The sequence below is a fragment of the Ptiloglossa arizonensis genome, chromosome 3 (genome assembly GCF_051014685.1).
Source record: "Ptiloglossa arizonensis isolate GNS036 chromosome 3, iyPtiAriz1_principal, whole genome shotgun sequence".
Taxonomy (NCBI): Eukaryota; Metazoa; Arthropoda; class Insecta; order Hymenoptera; family Colletidae; genus Ptiloglossa; species Ptiloglossa arizonensis.
Genome location: NC_135050.1, coordinates 6,937,889 through 6,959,855, shown reverse-complemented (window position 1 = coordinate 6,959,855; position 21,967 = coordinate 6,937,889). Strand labels below are relative to the sequence as shown.

The 21,967-nt window shown below is 32.7% G+C and overlaps 1 protein-coding gene across 3 annotated transcripts in view; it reads right to left on the bottom strand.

Moving 5' to 3' along the window:
• Nucleotides 1-2,092: 2,092 nt before the first annotated feature.
• Tat (Tyrosine aminotransferase) overlaps nt 2,093-21,967 on the bottom strand; it is a 31,854-nt gene continuing 11,979 nt past the window's right edge. For all 3 annotated transcript variants that reach the window (XM_076307875.1, XM_076307876.1, XM_076307877.1), the window contains 8 exons: nt 15,190-15,348; nt 7,831-8,022; nt 6,585-6,667; nt 4,872-4,941; nt 4,356-4,484; nt 3,784-3,867; nt 2,563-2,661; nt 2,093-2,471 (listed from right to left, as the gene is read on the bottom strand). In XM_076307875.1, coding sequence (XP_076163990.1) covers nt 2,310-2,471; nt 2,563-2,661; nt 3,784-3,867; nt 4,356-4,484; nt 4,872-4,941; nt 6,585-6,667; nt 7,831-8,022; nt 15,190-15,348 — 978 coding nt within the window. In that variant the 3' untranslated portion in view covers nt 2,093-2,309. The remainder of the gene's footprint in view (nt 2,472-2,562; nt 2,662-3,783; nt 3,868-4,355; nt 4,485-4,871; nt 4,942-6,584; nt 6,668-7,830; nt 8,023-15,189; nt 15,349-21,967) is intronic.

Below are 21,967 nucleotides of genomic sequence, written 5' to 3'. Positions count from 1 at the left end.
CTCTTAACTGTACAGAGAATAAACAGTTATTCGATATCAAGAAGTCTTTCAATATTCCGAAAGTAGGATCCTTTCTACGATCACGAGCTAACGGTTAAATAAATGTTGTTCTATTTGTGAGATGTTTCGCTGGGAAGAGATTTTCCAATCGAGGAGTCTCTACTGAGTGGCATTCCGAAACAATTCTTTCTTCGGCTCGTTTATAAAAGAGCTCCACTTAAATGTATTTGTTGCTTTCGAAGGTATGGAAACGTCGCGAAAGATGAAGAAGTTGTAGAGCTCGGAGGGGGAAATACGATAATACAGAAAATATTCAATAAACTGTGAATCGTGACTGAAATTGTTTTCTGTTTAGTTGGGAAGAAACTTTTATCAAATTTTATCGGAATTATATGCTTCAGTTGTTCTTCAAGTGTTTACTTAATCTGTTCTCGACGGAGTAGGATGATCGATAGGACTTGAAGTAGGAATGTTATCAATTTTTAATGGTCCGTAAAAGGTTAATGGACACGAACACAGTTTTGGTGAACAACAGTTATTACCGAAACGTTTCGGTGTGTACGAATTGTTTGGAAGATTTTATTTACTACAGACTCAAAACGAACGTAACAATCGTGCAAAGTTATTTTATCCGGGGCAAGTACTCGCGATATAAAACAAGTCGAATTATTTTTATTATAATAACATAATCCACCGTGAATTGTGCGACTCGTTACCTTTACGTACACGGAACATATTTTTTCAATTCAATATCCTGTACAATCGTTTTCTGCATTGTATGCAGTACATCCTATTCGAAATAAACGTAAAAGTATTACGAGGTTTGCACAATGGAGTAAATTAATATTCTTTTCGGCGGTGTGCTCCGATTAAACGAATACAAATACCATAAACTAATAGCAGGAGAAACATTTACTTGTCGTGTTTCACGAGTTAAATAAAATAAAGCGTTTTATATGCATAAGGGCACGCGAAGTTAAATAAAAGTTCCAAGCGTTTCCAGCTTTTGATTGGTGTGCTTTTCGCTAATCGAAAAGTTTATTAAATGTTTATGTTGCGATATTACAAACATATTATTCCGAAAGTTTTAATTGGTTCCCGGCCAAATTGTCCGAATCAAATTTGAAAAGTTTATTTAGCTAGCAATTTCGTTCATTTTCGACGATCACGACTCGGTGGAGTTTCTGTAATTTGTTTGAAATAGTGTTTCATTCAATTTTGGAAGCTATGAAATCTTCAGTTCCAAATATTCAACCGAGAGAGTTGTCAATTTCTAAAGTACGAATGAACGGATAGTATACTTTGCGGTAAATGTATCAAAATTTTTAGGCACCGTGCTGTTAAATTAAAATCACGATTGATTTCTTCGATCTAGAAAACGATCACACTGGTTTCTCGATACAACCAACGTAGATAACGATCAAAGAAACGCGTACTCTTTGTTTCGTGGCGCGTGTTTTGAATCTCAGAGGCCGAACTGGCCCTGAAAAATTCTAAATTGTCCTTTCACGAGCGACTCTCGTTTTACTCTCGTGAATAAATAATAGTCAAGTTTCTTTCGCATTACGTTTTCAATGAAATACAATTAAAACCATACTGGCCATATTCCCCACACGGTATAGTACCTAGCTGCCCATACGACTCCACTGCACGGTATATACGAGCGCTCTTATACACACCGCTATACTTCTTCGCACATCAGCACTACAAGTACGGATAAATTTATTCGAGAATTGTACATAAAGTTCGAGCGTGAAACGATTGTTCGTACTGTGCGCAAGAATGTATCGTATCCCTGTTACATACTAGCTTCTTCGATAAGTTTTGTCATTTTTTCCATTGTAAAGGAACTACTACGACACTTGAACTTTGAACGACAGTAAATACACGAACGAGTCGACAGATCTACACGAAACTTCACCAGATGTTCGTCAACCAGTGGTACCATCATCAGAAAACTAACCCTGCCGAACCTGATGACTCCATTTCTCAACAAACGACGAAACTTATCCAGCAAGCAATTATTTTTATCCCAGGGAATAAACCGAACTGTACTCGTATTAGGCCCGGTTCCTTTAAAGATACTTGCATCTCACGTGGAAAGGAGAACATTTATTACGTACATAATTACATATTTAAAGTGGACTCCGTTAAACGAGAATCATTCACGTTCACGCACACGAAGACGTCGGATCAAAAGACGATGATGCGGCCCCTCTCCCGAGGGATCATCGTCGTAACGCGTATCCCGCCGAGAGTAATTAGCACCCTCGTAGGAACAGACGAACGAGCCGTATTACTTTCTCCCTTCAGTAGGATATCTCTACATCGTCCAAATTGTTCATTCGCATGTTCTCGGCCGTCTTGTAGTAACACCTCTCGCAGAACTGCTGGATTCTCCGACAGGCCTCCTCCAGCATGTCCATCGGCACCGTGATCACCAGTCTCATGTAGGACGGATAATCGAAGCACTGCGAGAAAAGAAAAGAAAAAAAAAAAAACGACACAAAAGCGTGTAATAGGTGGAAATCAACGGACATGTGCGCGGTTTAAACAACCTACCTGGCCTGGTAGGCAGAACACAGACTCCTCCATTAGCAGCTGCTGCACGAATTCGAGATCGGAATTAAATTCCGGAAAACAGGGTAGATCTATGTAAACCTGGAAACCGATTGGATAATTTATAGCCGTTAAATTGCTACCAACCACCCTTAACGTTGTTCGGTTCACGTGGATGTGTATAGATCGTGCTCGATTCCGAGTCACTTGTTTTGAAGGTGAGCAACTTTGTCCAATCGTATTTTTCGTGATCAGTAGAAAAAGTGTAACGATTTATATCGGATATAGTTTGATCTGTTGACGTTGTATCTAATTTTGGAATGGGTTTTTCAGAAGGGTTTTTCAGTATTAATCGAGTAAGGTATTTTTCCATTTCTTTTTATACGTTTTCCATTGATAATAAAATGTTACAAGCTTCGCGTGACAATTCTGAAAATTGATTCGAGAATAAATACTTCGAGAACAAATACGCTTAGTACTCGTAGCGTTCATTGCTTTCTTCCATAATTTACGAACGTGAACGATGATAATAATAGGTTTGCGTTTATTCTACGTTTAAGGTAATTATTATTTGCTCCTTATTAGAGTTTCTATATCGGACTTACTCGATCAGCCGGTTGGTGTTTTATCTACCTTTATTACAGGTTGTTTTATTACCGATAAGAACATACTGACCATGTTTTTTTTTTTTTTTTTTTTGATATTATAATTTACATAGTCTTACCACAAAGGTGTGATAAAAGTACATTTGTCTATTGTAAAAGGAATAAGAAACGTTATCATTTTTAACTAATCAGAGTTTATTTGCACAATTATGAACGGGAGTGAAATAATAGTATTGTACAAAATAGCTTTAATTGGTTTTATATCAAAATTGTTATAAGGAATATCTCTTGTTATTAAATATGCAAAAAGATTCTAATTATTTGTAAATTATGTTTCTTCTGTACAGAATATGGCAAGACAACTTAAATATAGTGATAATTACTCGAAGAGCCACTCGAATAAATGAAGAATTGAATTCATTTTAGGATTCTTATTTCAACTATATTAAATAAAAACAAAGATGATTAATTTCAAGAACCGTGCGAGTCGATTATCAAATGGAGATCAATTTAACTGTTCGAGGATTAATAACAAATACTTTTCACGTAAGATTCATTACTTTGCTTCAGTGTTCTCTATCTGACCGAAATAAATTATTAATATTGTTAAAATAGTTACCATCATGTACATAGCTCCATCTGGCATTATTGGTTTCAGTCCAGGAATCTTTATTATACAATTGTACGCCAATTTTGAATGATTCTGAAAATTGTAAACAAAACAAATCATTACGTTCATGTGACATATCCTTCGAAAATATTTAATGCTTTCGACACTTTGCAAATATTTTTATAAAATAGATCAAACTGAAGTTTTGCAGAATCAATCAAGGTGAATAACTTTATAGAATATTAAAACGAAATTTTATGTAATTCATTAATTAAGCGAATTATATTTTCTTCTTATTATTATTATTCGAAAATGTCGAGGACGTCCCTAAATATGTAAAACTGGCGTAACGGTGCACGTAAAGTAACATTGCTAATATATTGATGTTAAAACTACGAGTTTTCGACATTTCGGACAACCATCGTTGTAATCCTTGAGGCATAAACTTTCAACGAAAATACCATCCTCCCCTCCCATTGTCCCAATAACTAAAGTCGTGTCACTCTATATATAAATTGCTTGAAAACTTCCAAGAGCCAGAATCGAATTCCGATTATCAATGAATAATGACAAACACTCACATGTAACGTCCGCATAACGTCGTCGTAAAATTTCTGGGGCGTGTTTCTCAGAATCGCAGGCAGAGCACCTTGGATAAGCGTGTTGCTGCCGATAATTCTCTGACTGAGGCAGTGAAGAGCTTTTCGTATCTGCAGTAGAAAGGAACAAAGATGAGTGTATAGTGTATATCGTAGATGTATTCGTTGTGCTTCGATTGAAAGAGAATTACAATTAACTCAAAACGCGTTTCGGGGTTCAAGTTTGGTGTCGTCCTCTCCTTTGAGCCAACGCTTTTCCTTCTTTCTTTCTTTTTTTTTTGCTCAGAAATAAACCTTGAACGGAGTTAAGAACGCGACGAGCGGTGCCAGGAGGACGGACTTTAATGGCGGAATAAAGTTTAATCAACGAAATTTAATCCAATCGCGGCGAAGCACGAGGCTCGCCGAACACGGTCGTTCTCGTTACAGAAACAATACGAGCGGAGAAGCAATTATTTTCAAGCTGTTGCGTATATAACTCGTCGTTCCGTTACCTACCTCTTTCTCCAGAACGTTTTGACGATCGTGGATGATTATCCAGCCCATACGCCAGCCCGGCACTAAAAATCTGAAACACCGACGGAAATCGTTGTTTAGTTGGAACGGGAACACCGTGAACGTGAGCACCGCTGTAACCCGATTACTCGGTTCTTCGGTTGATTGAAGCACAACTTGACAATCGAGTGACAAATGGAGAGAGAATTCCTGGTTCCTCTGTTCAAATTTATTCGCATTTCAATCTTTTTAACTCTTGTTCGTTCGACGACACTTTGAAATACCACTTATTTTGACCCATAGTTATATCAGAAAATATTATCGACTTGAATTTACATCATGATACGTTAAAGTATTAATTAGTGATACCTATTATATGTGTGTATGTATAATACATTACTAATTGGTACTTTATATATGACTTAGTTCCACCTAGTTCCTATATATATATATAGAAAAGTCGAAAATAAATTAATTAAATGATTCTTCTAATCATATTCCGAAAATTGATATTTGACTAGATATTAGTTTACTTAGATATTAGTAAGAATAACATGAAAATGATTGCACTCTAGGTTTTATAAAACAATTCGAATAATGGAATAATTGGTACAATTAAAACAGTTTTAATATAGAAAATTTAAAATATTAATGTAATTACAAAATACTGAATTAAAAATGGTAAACGTGCTCTGATCAATGAGTGATATATACATTCAAATGGTGAATTTTTTTCGATTTTTAAAATTAATATTCGATGAATTAAAATTTAATATTGGAATATGATTTAATATGTATAAATAGAGTTTATAAATTAAAAATTATACGTTAAGGAAGTAGACAGTTGTAGTATTTTGAGTGTATAAAGTATTCTTCTAATCGAAAGCTTGCATGAAAGAGTTAATGAAACATAAACAATTTCTGTCGTATAAATTCAATTAAAATTTTAAATAAAGACACTTAAATATTATTAAAAGATGAGAAGGTTCCATAGAATTTCTTCTTATGTATTTTACATTTCATATATCATCCTTCACATGTTTTACAATTATACACTTGCATACAGTTATGCAATTTAAAGTAATACTTGTTTAAAGTATTATTTTCACAAAGAATAAGTCTATTTTTTTATCATAAACACCATTTATATATTTATAATATCGTGGATCTTCTATTGCGATTGTTGTCGGTCTTCTATTGTAATTTAAATTCTACAAATTCATTTTATAGTGTGAATCAAACGTATCTCGTGTATTAACAGTTTATCGTCCTTTATTAGAGAAACATCAATGAATTCAACGAACATGTTATTTGTTTATTTGTGTAAGAGTAAATATAATACGTAACCAAACCTGTGGTTTCGGATACCATTTTGTTAATAATAAAAGTGAAACGAGTTTTTAAATATTTTTTCATTTTTATGATAAAAAACTGAAAATAAAAACATAACTCTGTTCATAACGCAAGCTGCATATTTATATTTACTCTACACATTGCGTTTAAGTAAATCCGGCTGAAATTAATTCTCCTCACCAACAAGAATTCGCAGTAATATTGATTCTATAGCACTGCTTTAATTATATGTACGCAATGTAGTCGTAAACCGAGACGGTAAAGCGAGGCAAGTAAATACACCGCAACGCTATTTTAACGAACAAATATATTCGTACGACGCAATTGTATGAAGTAAAAGTGTCATAGTAAATTTTTCTATACCTTTTTGTTAGCCCGCTGCATGACAAAATAGGAACTTCGCTCGACAAGGATGCCAATGAGTGAAATGTCCGCCCTGGAAACACCTAGCACACAAACACATCCTCTTTTTCTTAACTGCTATGATTTTTCAAAATATACAAATAAATTGAACAATTTTTTACTAATCCACTGAGATTGTATAAGTAATTATTATTACAAATAAAACTGCTCTCTTAAAATGACTGTCCCTTAAGGGGCAATATACTTTTGGTTTCAAAAAATCGAAATTTCTTTTACATCTTCTTGAATTTTCACATTTTAAGAATACTATTGTACAATTTGGAGGTAAATTTTTAGCATTAACGAAGACACAATGGGAACTACTTGTCCAATTGGTTTCAAATTTGAACTTTCTTTCTATCGTAGCTTCGCACAACAATTTTTCATAAAATTTAAAAATCTTTTGCATCAAAATTTAACTTCTTTTCTTAGAATCTTGGCCATTCGAATCAATATTTATCAATACACGTTCTATCTAGTTTCCGAGACTCTTAATTTCATTCAATTCTGATCATTAAAACCAAAGAAATTCACTCCATTGTGCGACTGAAGATTTCAGATAGCGTAGTACAAGGACGCTTATATTTTCTATATCCGTTATCATGTTTTTATAAAATTTGGTAAAAATTATTCTTCAATGTGTGTCTTTTTAAATGCTTTTAAATTTCAGCTAAAAGGTGTTGTTCCCGCTTTAAATCTCACATTGCTATATTCAACCGGATACTCATCAAAGTCTTAATTTATATTGAAGTTAAATTACTTTCAACAATCTTCGCTATATTTTAAACGATAAATTTTCTTCTGTACGCTACAAATTTTTCGACGTGTCATTTTCGGGCACGTATTCTCAAAAGCACACATTACTGCATCGTTTCAGAAAATCAATATTTGCTTTTATCGCACGAGGATATTCCGATTTGAATAAAATTCAAAACGCAATACACCGTAATCGCGTAATATTTGCCAAGATTGAATGGAAAAAAATAATACACAACGAGTTGAAAAAACGGGTAACGAAACAACGAGATTAATAATCTCGAGCGAGACAAGAATTACATAAATCCTCGCAAGCTTCGTCTATGAACTTATTCTACGCACGATCTACGCGCACGAGCAGGCTTGTGTGCGGTGTCATATTTTATTCCCGTTGGAAAACGAAACAATTTGGCAGGTCGTGTACGATAAGAGCTAAATGTTAAGCACGTACCATATGCTCGTAAATTTCATCAGCTATAATGGGTATGTAGTAACGAGCGGCCACGTCGAGAATGTCAAGCGTGTGGTCCCGGCTGAACACGGACCCGCATGGGTTTGAAGGATTGTTTATAATAATTGCCGCCGTTGATTCGTCGATCTGCGATTCCAAGTCGTCCAGGTCGATCTCCCAACCGAGTTCAGGCTGGAAACGTATGGCTAAATTTAACAGAGTTCACGGTCAAGTGCAGGTGCAGCTAATGACAACGTTTATAAGTTGAATTGGACCCCGAGTACTAGTCACCTCTCCCAAATAGAGAATCGACGTTTCGAGTACCAATCTGAATGAAACAAAGTACGTTTAAAATGAACAAGAATGAACGAGAAAAGTTACAGTAGATACGAGAAAAGAACGTTTGGAGTAACATCCGTGAAACGTATGGCTAAATTTAACAAAGTTCACGGTCAAGTGCAGGTGCAGCTAATGACAACGTTTATAAGTTGAATTGGACCCCGAGTACTCGTCAGCTTTCTCAAAGAGAGAATCGACGTTTCGAGTACCAATCTGAATGAAACAAAGTACGTTTAAAATGAACAAGAATGAACGAGAAAAGTTACCGTAGATACGAGAAAAGAATGTTCGGAGAAACATCCGTGAAAGACACGCGATTATGTTCATCGTGTAGATGTTATGGGATATTGCCTTTGCAAAGTTTATCATCCTCGCGTCTCTGGATAATATAGGATTCCAAGGAGTTTCGTATGGTTGGAGAATATCAACTAACTTTCTCTAGGAAGCACTTCAATCGCACCGGCCAATAAACCCACCAGAAAATCAGATTTCGAACAAAGTTGAGCTACAGAATTGCATATCCCATGCAGCATCGGTTTGGGACGTGTGTGAAATTCAAAAGATCTCTGGGAACACGTTTGTGGGAACAGTACTCTTCGTTCGGGAATTTGTCAGTTTTAAAGTATGAGATTCGTTGATCCATTCAACTGAGAATTCGTTATAGCTCTGTCCCGGACTTGAACTTCCAAATCGAACCTTGAATTCGTCGACCAAAGTGTTTTGTAGATTTTATAGTTCGTATTTTGTAAATTTTAAATTACTTGGACCGATTAATATTTACGTTGTTGTGTGAAAATTCGAGAGCTTGTGATTTGGAGGAGCTTGTACATGTATAGTTAAATATATCTTTATTTGTTTGAGATAAGAGTCGCGTGTGTAATCGTTGATTTTTCGTAAGAATCATTCTCGAATTTAGTCTATGGACTTGATTCTTTTGCAGGGAGTTTTTCAGGGTTATTCGATAGTTTGATCCTCCATCGTTCTCTTTTCAAGTCAGATTAACAATATTGCGTTATTGAGATATCAAAGTAGATGAGACAGGATTTTAAAGTCTGAAAAATAAAAGGTGACACTTGCTCCTGCCTTTCTATTGGACGCAGCAACGCCTCGAAACTATTGGATGGAAATTTTCCATGTAGAATTTGATGTATCAGAACTATTTACTTTTTTTTATACCATCAAGTTTTTATCGATAACAATAGTTCTGTGTGACGAGCCCTTTCGTTCTTTATTCGAAAAAAGTAAATTTAAAGTTAGAAGGCAAAAGATGAAGATTAGGTGCAAAAGAATCGGTCAAGGCGATTTGTCATAAAAGATCATGAAGTAAATTGTCACGTGAAACAACTTGTTTCGTATTGATTTATATACGGTATTTTATTTATTAGAACATAGGAATATGAAATTATTCGTTATAATTCAGAGTACCTGGTTTTTGTAATACGTAAAAAATGAACGTTAGTTTGGAAAATAAAAAAAATTTGCAAGTAATAAATGATGAAAATTGTACTAGGTGCATTATGGGCACATTGCGAGTTCATGAATTATGCATTCCTGGTACACCATTGTATATTTGTCAAAACTTCAATGTAAATAATCGCTAAATATTATTTTCAATTATTTTCATATTTTAAGGGTTTTTTTTTTTTGTGTTTTTAGTCACACAGGGTGGTCCAGACAATTGTTTCAAGTTATAACTTAGTTATTAGTGTAGTTAAAGGAAAATATTATGAGAAACAAAGTGCATTTCCATAATAAAATTATCACAGTTTCTACAAGAAATAAGTTATCCCTTGATCAATTTTCTGCAAGACTAATATTCGTAAAGAAATTGTTGATCAAATTGCTGGTCAATTCGTAAAAATAGATTAGTGACTTAACCACGCGATGTTCTTGATTTTTTTCTAATGCATTTCTTAAATTCACATTGAAATTACATCGGTGAAACGTTCATAAATCGCATTCTGACCATATTTTTACTGTACATATTCCAGGTTTCCAGGAGAGAGCGTGTTTGTAACGTCATGAATTGCTCATCGATCATGGCTTTATTCGAAACGTTGTAAGATTCTCGATAATTCACCGCTATTTATTACAATTCGAAATACTGCTAACTTGTCGTTTGATTTAGGTCCCTCGTGTTGCGTTATCGTTAAATCGTATAAATCTAAGGATATCTTTGAACCTTGTTTAGGAAATAATGTCTGTATAAATTAGACCTTAATAAGAATTCATTTTTCCGGGACAAATAGTCATTGTTTTCTCGCGATTCTTTGCAATGACCAATAATAAATAAAAGTTCCAGAAAAGCAGTTATGTCTACTCGATCCATCGATTTCCATGTTCCATTATTGTAAAACTGGTTTTCTTTTTGATTCGTATACATATCTACAGTATCGATAATTTCAGTAATCATTTTCTTTTGACATTACAATATATTTGTAAAAGAAGTTGACCAAAATATGGGTCAAAGGTGACCCTTGATCTGCCATCCGAGAATTATTAAAGATAAGTATAATTATTAAAGATTCTTAGTTTGTGACTTTTTACTGAATGTTGCATTACAAATTGTACAAGTTGTTACGTACGTCGTCGTCTGTTATTAATGAATATATTTCGTCTTTGAACCAAACTAAAATTACAATTACTATAGAAATATGTAAATCGAGTACAGGTTCGTTCGTGACAGTTAAAAGAGTTTGAAATAATATTGTTTATAAAAAGAGATCAACCGAATATTGAAACAACGAGACCGAAAACCAAAAATTAATAAATTGACGAAGCGAAGAGTATTTTTGCAGTTGAAAATAAATCGAAACAATGGCCATCGGAGTTACATTTGTCAGGTGTTCAAACACTAAAGTTGACACATTACAATATATTTGTAAAAGAAGTTTACCAAAATATGGGTCAAAAGTGACCCTTGATCTGCCATCCAAGAATTATTAAAGATAAGTATAATTATTAAAGATTCTTAGTTTGTGACTTTTTATCGAATGTTGCATTACAAATTGTACAAGTTGTTACATACGTCGTTGTCTGTTATTAATGAATATATTTCGTCTTTGAACTAAACTAAAATTACAATTACTATAGAAATATGTAAATCGAGTACAGGTTCGTTCGTGACAGTTAAAAGAGTTCGAAATAATATTGTTTGAAAAAAGAGATCAACCGAATATTGAAACAACGAGACGAAAAACCAAAAATTAATAAATTGACGAAGTGAAGAGTATTTTTGCAGTACATTTGTCAGGTGTTCGAACACTAAAGTTGACCTTGACATTTGACAGAGACACCAAGGGAACCGAGCCAATTCAAATGAATTTTTCATCGTGTAAGATGCACAGGCGTCGATGAAGCTACTAAATACCGCGTGTACGTGTAAGTGTACGATGTGTCTGCATGCGCTTGTATATAAATAATCAGTGTCAACTTGTACATTATAATCCACTCTCTCGTAGACAAGGGAAGCTACGGTACTGCGGTTTTAATTACTTCCCCGAGGTAAAATAGTCCGCGGTGTCTCGAGGAGAAGGGAGACATTAAAACCCCGATGGGTGAGCAACGAAGAAGCAGAAACTAAAAGAGGTCTCATTTTTACTTCAGTTTCACAGACGACCAGTCTCGAATCAAAACGCTTCCTTTGTCGTAAAAATCGCAGAAACGCGAGTAAATATCGCCAAAGTTCGTTGTATTGGTGACACACGGAAAGTACACGTATCTCTAACCGCGTTGCAAACTACTAATTCACAAATACCAGTTCTCTAACTTCGTTGCAGCAGCATATTTCTCTTTATTCTTTAACTAGCAGACGTCTTTATCGTTGTTTCGATTATACACCTATACAATAGTGAACGGAATATATTCGTGCAAATGTTTCAGTCGCGATATTTCAAAATGTTCGGCTGTCAATAAATCAGAGATGGGCAAAGTTTTACTGGAATAATAGATGACGTACAGAAACACCATGTAGTGATATATTTGCAATGTTTATTCGATCGAACAGTTATTCGGAATCGAAAGTGACAAAAGGAATATTATTCTTTTGACTGATCAAAACAATGACGTGCATTTATTTAGTTGTTTGGTCAATGGTCAAAACAACTTAATAATAAGATAATAAGATAAGACATAAAAGCAACTGAATGAAAATTCCTGGAGTATGGTTTCAGACTATTGGTTTTTTGATACAACTAGTCAAAAATAACATAATTAACTACATATGATTATATATATATATAAAACGAAACACCATCGGATACTTACGTAAAACGTTTGATCTACATATCAGAAAGTAAGAAAAAAATAATCTGAAGAAAAAATATTATGCAGAAACAAAGGATAAAAATTCTTTACTATTCTGTTTTCTATATAGAAACGAACATAACGGGTGACCATCTAATTCGGGTTGAGAAAATGTTACAATTATTGTTTTGCAGTTACGACGTTTACAAGGAACCCATTCAGTGTGAACGACATTTTCGACGAACTTGACTCGCAGAATAATAACATCGCAACGTTACTTTGGAAAGTCAGCTCCGACTACGACTTCTGGGAACTGGCCCTTTTAATTGGCAAACCGCTTCACACCCTTTATCCTCGAAGAAATATCGATCTTACTTCTCCAAGAAATCGAAGGTACAATCACGTTTGAAAACTCGCGAATCATCACTGAACTTGTGATACGATCGTCGCGAAAATTTCGGTAGGGTTGTTCAGAGTGAACGTAGTTGATCTTCGGTCGTTGTGAGGAGTGGACAACATTGCTCCAAGAACATTCGAGACACTTTCATTATTCAACCGACAAACGATTCGAAATAAATTTTAAAGTTTCACGCACAAATCTCGACCGGTATATATTTTGAAACAGTCACTTAAGATTAAACCAGCAAGCAACAGTCTCGACTAAGCCCGTCCGCTACGGTTAATCCTGGTCTCTACAATTCCAGCAGAATTTATTTAAGAAACCGCGCGGTTAACTCGCGACACTTACCATCTCTAAATGCCATGTATAAGATATAAAGATTTTAAAAATCTTTAAAATAAAGAAATACTTCTTTTTAGACTAAAGCAATTACTCTAAAGGAACAAAGGGAATCTAGAAATATTATATTCTTTATTACTAAATAATTCTCCGGATAGGTTAATCGTTCAACGTGAGCTATGGTTACATCCAATTATTTAGATTGTAATTTTTATTACCCGGAGTGTTTGTTTAGATAAGAATTTTTCAAAAAACAATGTAAAACTTGTAGAGCAAGGAATAATAAAAAAATTCTCTTAGTAGATGTTTAATAATAAACAAATGTACGAGTGAAAAAAGTATTCTGTTTAAAATTGTTTATTCGATATTGTACGATTTTGTACCATCTCTAAATGCCATGTATAAGATATAAAGATTTTAAAAATCTTTAAAATAAAAAAATACTTCTTTTTAGACTAAAGCAATTACTCTAAAGAAACAAAGGGAATCTAGAAATATTATATTCTTTATTACTAAATAATTCTCCGGATAAGTTAATCGTTCAACGTGAACTATAGTTACATCCAATTATTTAGATTGTAATTTTTGTTCAACAAGAAATGGATAACGACATGACCTCATTTGTTACTCGGAGTGTTTGTTTGGATAAGAATTTTGCAAAAAACAATGTAAAACTTGTAGAGCAAGGAATAATACAAAAATTGTCTTAGTAGATGTTTGATAATAAACAAATGTACGAGTGAAAAAAGTATTCTGTTTAAAATTGTTTATTCGATATTGTACGATTTTGTACCATCTCTAAATGCCATCTATAAGATATAAAGATTTTAAAAATCTTTAAAATAAAAAAATACTCCTTTTTAAACTAAAGCAATTACTCTAAAGAAACAAAAGGAATCTAGAAATATTATATTCTTTATTACTAAATAATTCTCCGGATAAGTTAATCGTTCAACGTGAACTATAGTTACATCCAATTATTTAGATTGTAATTTTTGATTCAACAAGAAATGGATAACGACATGACCTCATTTGTTGAAACTTGTACAGCAAGGAATAATAAAAAAAAATTGTCTTAGTAGATGTTTCATAATAAACAAATGTACAAGTGAAAAAAGTATTCTGTTTAAAATTGTTTATTCGATATTGTACATTTGTACGATTTTGTACAAGTGAATTCCATTATCGATTTCATATTACAAGAAAAGCACCGGTTACGATTTTAATTTAAAATACACGTTGTCACTTATTTTTCATACAATAAGGTAACTTGATTAGTTCTAAGTTTCCTGGAGCTACGCAAAGTTTAAATCGTGGAAAAAAATAATCGGCGTAAGTACGTTCATTGTTTCATGAGTTAAATTTGATTAGACGGATGTATAATATTAATTTTTCCGATAATAAATAACGTTCCATTGAAATTGAATTACTGGTCCACAAATGATTCGTAAACTAACTGTGTGTACGTGCCTTTCTTTGTATTAAAGAATGTTAAGAATCGAAAAATCTTTTATTATTACAAAATTAAACAGCATCGATATTCTTTAGCTACAAGTTGAGTACTAATATTATTTTTAAAATCATATGAAATTATACATTTTATTGTATTTATAATTACACATATTAAGAGTATATTGTTAGGTATCATAACAATAGAGGCACAGAAGTGGCATGTGTAAATTTGTGTACGATTTATTTGCTAAAATATGTATAATTATGTTATTCCTTTTCTGGATTATCAATTTGCTGATTTGTAACAGAACACATCTCAAAAATGATTAAAATGTGAATTATTTCAAATATTTTCTTAAGGAACACTATTTGGTCTAATATAAATTATTACACGTGTAAAACGAAATATATAAAATTCATTCTAGCTACTAATAGGGAACTTATTACGGGAAAAAAGATGATTAAAAGTAAAATTATTCAAACGGAAATCTATTTCTGCTTAAGAAGCCTGTTATCGGTGTTTGATAAGGACTAAACTACGAAAGTCCCGGTGTAAATTTCTTGCGGTACATGTTTATACTTACACGTAAATCGTAGGACTTTACGGTGATTCCGAGACCCTCTGCCAGTGTTCGATAGATCGAAAAACCAGGTCGTGGTATCAGGATGTTCTGGCCTTCTCGTGCTAGAGATGTTATGCAGAGATCGAGCGCGCAGGAGCATCCGCTGCAAAGGATTACATCCTGAAAAAGAAATAACGCAACGATAATTCTATATTTACGTATTTCGAAAATAATTTGAATTAACGCTTCTAATCGTGAACTAGTAATGCCATCGAATGCCTCGTCAATTGATTTAATGTATAAAATATTATGTGTTTAATCAGCTTGCTCTTGTAATATTTAATTTGTTGATTTTATGTGGTGCTCTTAATCTGTTCGGTTGAAACAAAAACTCTTTCGATACGATCATCACTTTATTGTCCAGTTCTATAATCTCTAAATTATAAAATATCTGTAATATTTCAAAACCTATTTTCCAAACAATTGATATAAATCGAAACATATTTCTAAAACTTTCTGCGATACCAGAGACACGAATTAATTAAATGATCGGTGCACGTGATATCTTCAGAATTTCGGAAAAACTAGGTTTCCGCAATTTTCCAGTTTTCATTTCCTGCAAGGTGGATTAAATAGCTGATTCATTGCATACCGTATATTACAATTTTCCAAGAACAAAAGGGAAGCTTTACGAATATTTTTTTGACGATATCGATTTTATGTGTGTGCTTGGAACGGTTGGACTTCGTTTCATATTTTCATGATAAAATCAGATCACATCGGTGATCCAGTGTGTTTGTACACACGTTAACTCGTGGAATACGTGATGTCATTTGTAGGCAACGAAAATACAAAATATCACTACAGCATCGGACAAACAGTTTCAAACAGAATTCTTCTTTCACGCACGTTCGTTTATTGTAAACCATCCATTAAGACTATTCTTTCATCATTTTTTCCTGTACAAATCAGCTTTTTTATTTAATAGGGAGGTGTACAACATTCTTACCCGAATAAAAATTACAAGTAACGAATGAGAACAACTTGTTATCCATTACTTATTGAATAAAAATTACAATCTAAATAGTTTAATGTAATTATAGTTCACAGTAAGCAGTATTATATATCGTTTTATTTCTTTTCCTTTATTGAGAAATGTTTGAATATATTCGAAATTTATTAACGATTTATAATAGTTTAAGTTATTCGTGTTTCATTTACGAGACGATAAATATTCATAAACGTATTTACTGAAAATAAAACATATTAAAATTAGAACGAAATATTTTTACTATAATAGAAAATGTATTATTATATGCAAAATGTTAAAGAAAAGTAGAAGATTCATTAAACTAGAGAGCAAAAAGTACCGTGAAGTATAAAAAATAAAGAAATTTTACACAAAATGATAACTAAAAATTTTGGTTATCTGTGGCAACTTATAGTTGTAAACACGTACAATGAATATGCAAATTATCAATGAAGTATGTAGGCATATTTATTTTACTAATTTTTCTTTTAACCATAATACGTATATTCTAGTGACGGAAAGAGATTCGTAAATTTGTCTGTTATTTCTATGAATATTTAATTATTTCATTGTTTCAAATACAATAAAATAAGTTATTTTATGAAATAACTAATGCAATTGTCCTGTAGAAATGAAATAACCGTGAAATAAGATAACATGTAATACGATATAACCGTGAAATAAGAAATCATGTTATACAATGTAACCGTGAAATAAGATATCACATGAAATAGTATTTCAAATAACATTATTTCAACGGTGCTCTGGTCTGTCCGATAGTATTTATACTAAAAGTATTTATACTAAAATTTATACAAATTTGCTATTACCTACTTCAATATATAGCTCTTGTATTGTATTTGCAAGTCCATTCGACTGATTTATGTTTATCATTGCCATTAATACATTTATGGAGTCACTGAATATAACCACATTCTCTGCTCTTTCTTTTCTATTAACTTCAGGGCTGCAACATTTTTATTTCAACAGTTCTTTTGTATCCCTTTAAGTTTCACAATTACTTAAATTGGATTCTTCGTATATATCACATAATCCTATGTGTGTTCCTTATGATCAGACATTATTATCGATTAAATTACAGTAATCTCTCGATAAATCGTATACTCCCATGTCCCTTAGAGAGAGTGGTAGTGAATTTCTTCCTATAGTCGACATTTCATATTTTGGATCGACAAAGTTTAAAATTTTCGAGTGACGGATTTAATTGAAACTTTGCATACTAGTTGATATATAATAGTTATTCTGTTTACGAAAATGTAACGCCATAAAAACAGATAGTCGATACTTTTTCAGATATGTATCATTAAACAAATATGTTCATCGCTTCGTTAAATTATAATTTTAGTTAAAATAACAAGCAATTCCGTGCGGATGGATAATTTTTTTTTACAATTTATTTCTTCAAATTAACTCGATTTTTCACCTGAAAATGCACATAGAATTTTAAATAAATTTGAAATGAAATACCTGTATTTACTAAAAGGCTTTAACTTCATTTGTCATATACTAAAATTTTAAAAATAAATATATTAAAATACAAAAAATGGTATTTGTCATTATACATAAGAAATACAAAACCTATTGCTATACATAAGAAAGGTATTTATCACAATTTTGACTGTGTGACCAGAATTCTCAATAGCTTCCCCAAATTTCTCAGTTTATTCTTTACGTTAACCGTTTATGTAAAAACTGATCAAGCAACTCGTGTGTGTCAAAATGCATTTTTTTAAGTGTCTTGTAATAGATAAAGTTGTGTTTTTACGTATAAAATCTAATTAATTTGACCGGATAAATAAAAAAAAAATTATCCATCTACACAGAATTGAATCCTAATCTAGGGTGAATGATATTTACCAATCAATCGCTTCTACTATAATTATATTTCTGAACAATAATGAAACTTTTATTTTTAGTTATAAGTATTTAAAAAACTATTGAGTATCTGTCCTTATAATACTACATTTTCATAAACTGTTCAACATGAAGAGTAAAAGAGATACACCAAGAGTAAGTACAACAGTAAGCACACCTAATGCAAACTAGCAACATTTATCATTCTCAATGCATCTTCGTGAAAGGTATTATTAATGGCACGGCTTTTCCGATGAGAATCAGACAAAACTTGGTTGCATTCGGACTATTTTCATTTATACGTTATATAAATCATATCTGGGGAACTTTCAAGTACGTATAATTAAAAATAATCCAAATACGGACGAGTTTGGTCTTATTTTCACGAGAAGAATATCGGTGATCCATTAATAATACGCTCACGAAGATACCATGAGAAGTTACAATTTTTTAGTTTGCATTACTGGCTGTCGTACCAATACGTGCAGACCACTTCAAAGTTGGGCCATTCCAGTTTTTATATAGTTTATTTATTTCATTTTATGGAAGAACAAGTGCGACGTTCCAAAAAAAAAGTACAGAGTTACTGCAAAATAATAAAATACTTTTAACGTCGCTATTACCTACCTTAAAAGTTTCAGATTTATTGCACAACGTTAGAATGCTATACGGAAACATAGTTGGTATATAGTCGAGAAAGTGATTCTTTCGAATGGAACAAGGATTCAACATTTTTTGCAGTTTTTATTGCAGTTATAATAGGTTGTTCAATAAGTTTGATCGAACAATACAACTTATTGAACAACCTAGTATTATACTGTTCAATAAGTTTTATCGAACGACACAACTTATTGAGCAACCTAGTATTATACTGTTCAATAAGTTTTATCAAACGACACAACTTATTGAGCAACCTAGTATTATGCTGTTCAATAAGTTTTATCGAACGACACAACTTATTGAACAACCTAGTATTGTACTATTCAATAAGTTTTATCGAACAATACAACTTATTGAGCAACCTAGTATTATACTGTTCAATAAGTTTTATCGAACGACACAACTTATTGAGCAACCTAGTATTATACTGTTCAATAAGTTTTATCGAACAATACAACTTATTTTACAACCTAGTATTATACTGTTCAATAAGTTTTATCGAACGACACAACTTATTGAGCAACCTAGTATTATACTGTTCAATAAGTTTTATGGAACAATGCAACTTATTGAACAACCTAGTACTATACTGTTCAATAAGTTTTATCGAACGACACAACTTATTTTACAACCTAGTATTATACTGTTCAATAAGTTTTATGGAACAATGCAACTTATTGAACAACCTAGTATTATACTGTTCAATAAGTTCTATCGAACGACACAACTTATTGAGCAACCTAGTATTATACTGTTCAATAAGTTTTATCAAACGACACAACTTATTGAACAATCTAGTACTATACTGTTCAATAAGTTTTATCGAACGACACAACTTATTGAGCAACCTAGTATTATACTGTTCAATAAGTTTTAACAAACAACACAACTTATTGAGCAACCTAGTACTATACTGTTCAATAAGTTCTATCGAACGACACAACTTATTGAGCAACCTGGTATTGTACTGTTCAATAAGTTTTATTGAACGACACAACTTATTGAGCAACCTAGTACTATACTGTTCAATAAGTTTTATCGAACGACACAACTTATTGAGCAACCTGGTATTGCACTGTACAATAAGTTTTATTGAACGACACAACTTATTGAGCAACCTAGTACTATACTGTTCAATAAGTTTTATCGAACAATACAACTTATTGAACAACCTAGTATCGTTCACTAGCAATAGATACGCGCCATAGTTAATCGATGGTATTTCTTTTTTTCGAGGAAACGTGCTTTCTAGTTTGCGGCCGATCGGCCGAGGGAAATCGAATTTTCCCTGTAAACTTCATCGGAAGCTCGATCAAGCGATGGTTTAACTAAATGTGTGTGCGCGCGTGCGCGCGACACATGTGTATGTGCGCACAACAAGGAATAAATGAACACAGCAGACACGATGCAGCTACAGGTGAACAAGTTTCTATATGCAGCTGGTTACGCGTCAAACTAATTCAAACTCAAGACATCTACGAAATTGAAAACGTAAACGTTCACAATCTACACGTAGGAAGTTGAAGTTATCTTTTGAAATTTTCTTTTCATTTTTTTTTTTCAAAGTTTGTTTACAGTACCATGAATCACTGAATCACTGGAATGAGTGTATCAGGGGCTAAATAGGTTCGTTTGATTTCGTGTTACAGTTTTAGAAAAAGGTTAGTTTTCTCTTCAATTTTGAAAGTTCTCATACTCTTCGAATGCTTCGAATTATCTTCTATGCGCATAAAATAAATATCAAAGCGTATTTTATTCGTAGAGGATTTATGGTAACGAAAGGTAAAATGGTTGAAAGTAATTTTGCGCGTTTCACGTTATAGCAGGTAACAAAATGAGTTTTTCAATCTTTACCTCAATTATATTTTATTCCCAGCCTTGTAAAGGAGGTCTGGTTTGTTTGACATTAAAAGTGTGTCATAAGATGATATTCTGAAATTAGCTATTTTATTCACTATTTTATTCATGTTCATGTTTTTATTAAAATCTTATATTTTTCAAACTCTTGGAATTGAATTATCCGCTCGTCTATCGTTCTGCGTTCGCGTCCGTGATTACGCAAAAATTCAACAGAGCGTTTTGAAAAATTGCACACAATTTTCAACGGCTTTCACAAGCCCGAATTTTTCTCTAGAGATTTTACGCGTGCACGAAAACTTCGTGTACAATTCAGCAACAGAGTAAACTATTATATAACTATTATACTGACACACGTTTGCCCAAATTTGCGGCGCTGTATTGTGCAAGTTTCTGTAGTACAGTAGTTTTCATATTAATTACGATTGCTAAAAATAATAAACTATAGTGATGAAATAATAGCGGTTCGAATTTTCTCGAAACACTTTTACTTGCATGTTGCAACGATCCACGTATTTGCTACAATAAAGTTTCAGAATTTTGCCCTTTTATTTCAAAAAGGTAGGATCATTTTGTGTTTACATATACTTTTTTCTAGAAGCATATATTTCTTTCTCTAATCTTGCAGTACATAAAAAGACAAATTGCACGATGTGGCAGAATTCGTAATCGGGATTATTTGATTGTAAAATAACACTATTGTCAGTAGACCGTATTTCAAATTCTAAATATGCGTTTATATTTCAAGAACTCCAAATTGCCTCAAGGTTTTCTAGAAGAAGAAAGAATAATTTTTAAAATTTCTTTTTCGTTATAAGTTACTCGAGCTTCGTTTGAAACCTTTTTTCGGAAGTACAATACGTTTCAGTAATAATATCCAAATAATTTATAAAATTATTTTATTATAACCAAACTCCGTATGTTATTTGTACATTTGATACACTTGTAAATTCAAACGATGCGTAATCGGATACAATTGTATGCACAATGCCGGTTTCGGTATCACAGTTTCCAGTAAATCAATAAAAATATGCAGTGCGGAGATGCTTTTGCATTTCCTTTTTCGGTACTTTTTTTTATTCGCGTGCTCGTACCAGATGTGTATATGGAACAGTTGTTTCGAATTGATCGCGGGTTTCGAACGAGAAACGGATCCAGCACACGGTGACATTTTGATTCTGTTTCTTATCAACGCCCCAACTTGAATAAGTCTTCGAGAAATTCAAACTTGTTCTTGCATAATTTTTTACGTCGCCATTACGAGCTTTATTCCGACACATGAATGAAGATAATTTCGTTCGAATAAAGGATAAGAAAATATCCGCTTAAGAATCAATCAACCATGCTAAATGTATGTATTAACCACTAAATGAAAAC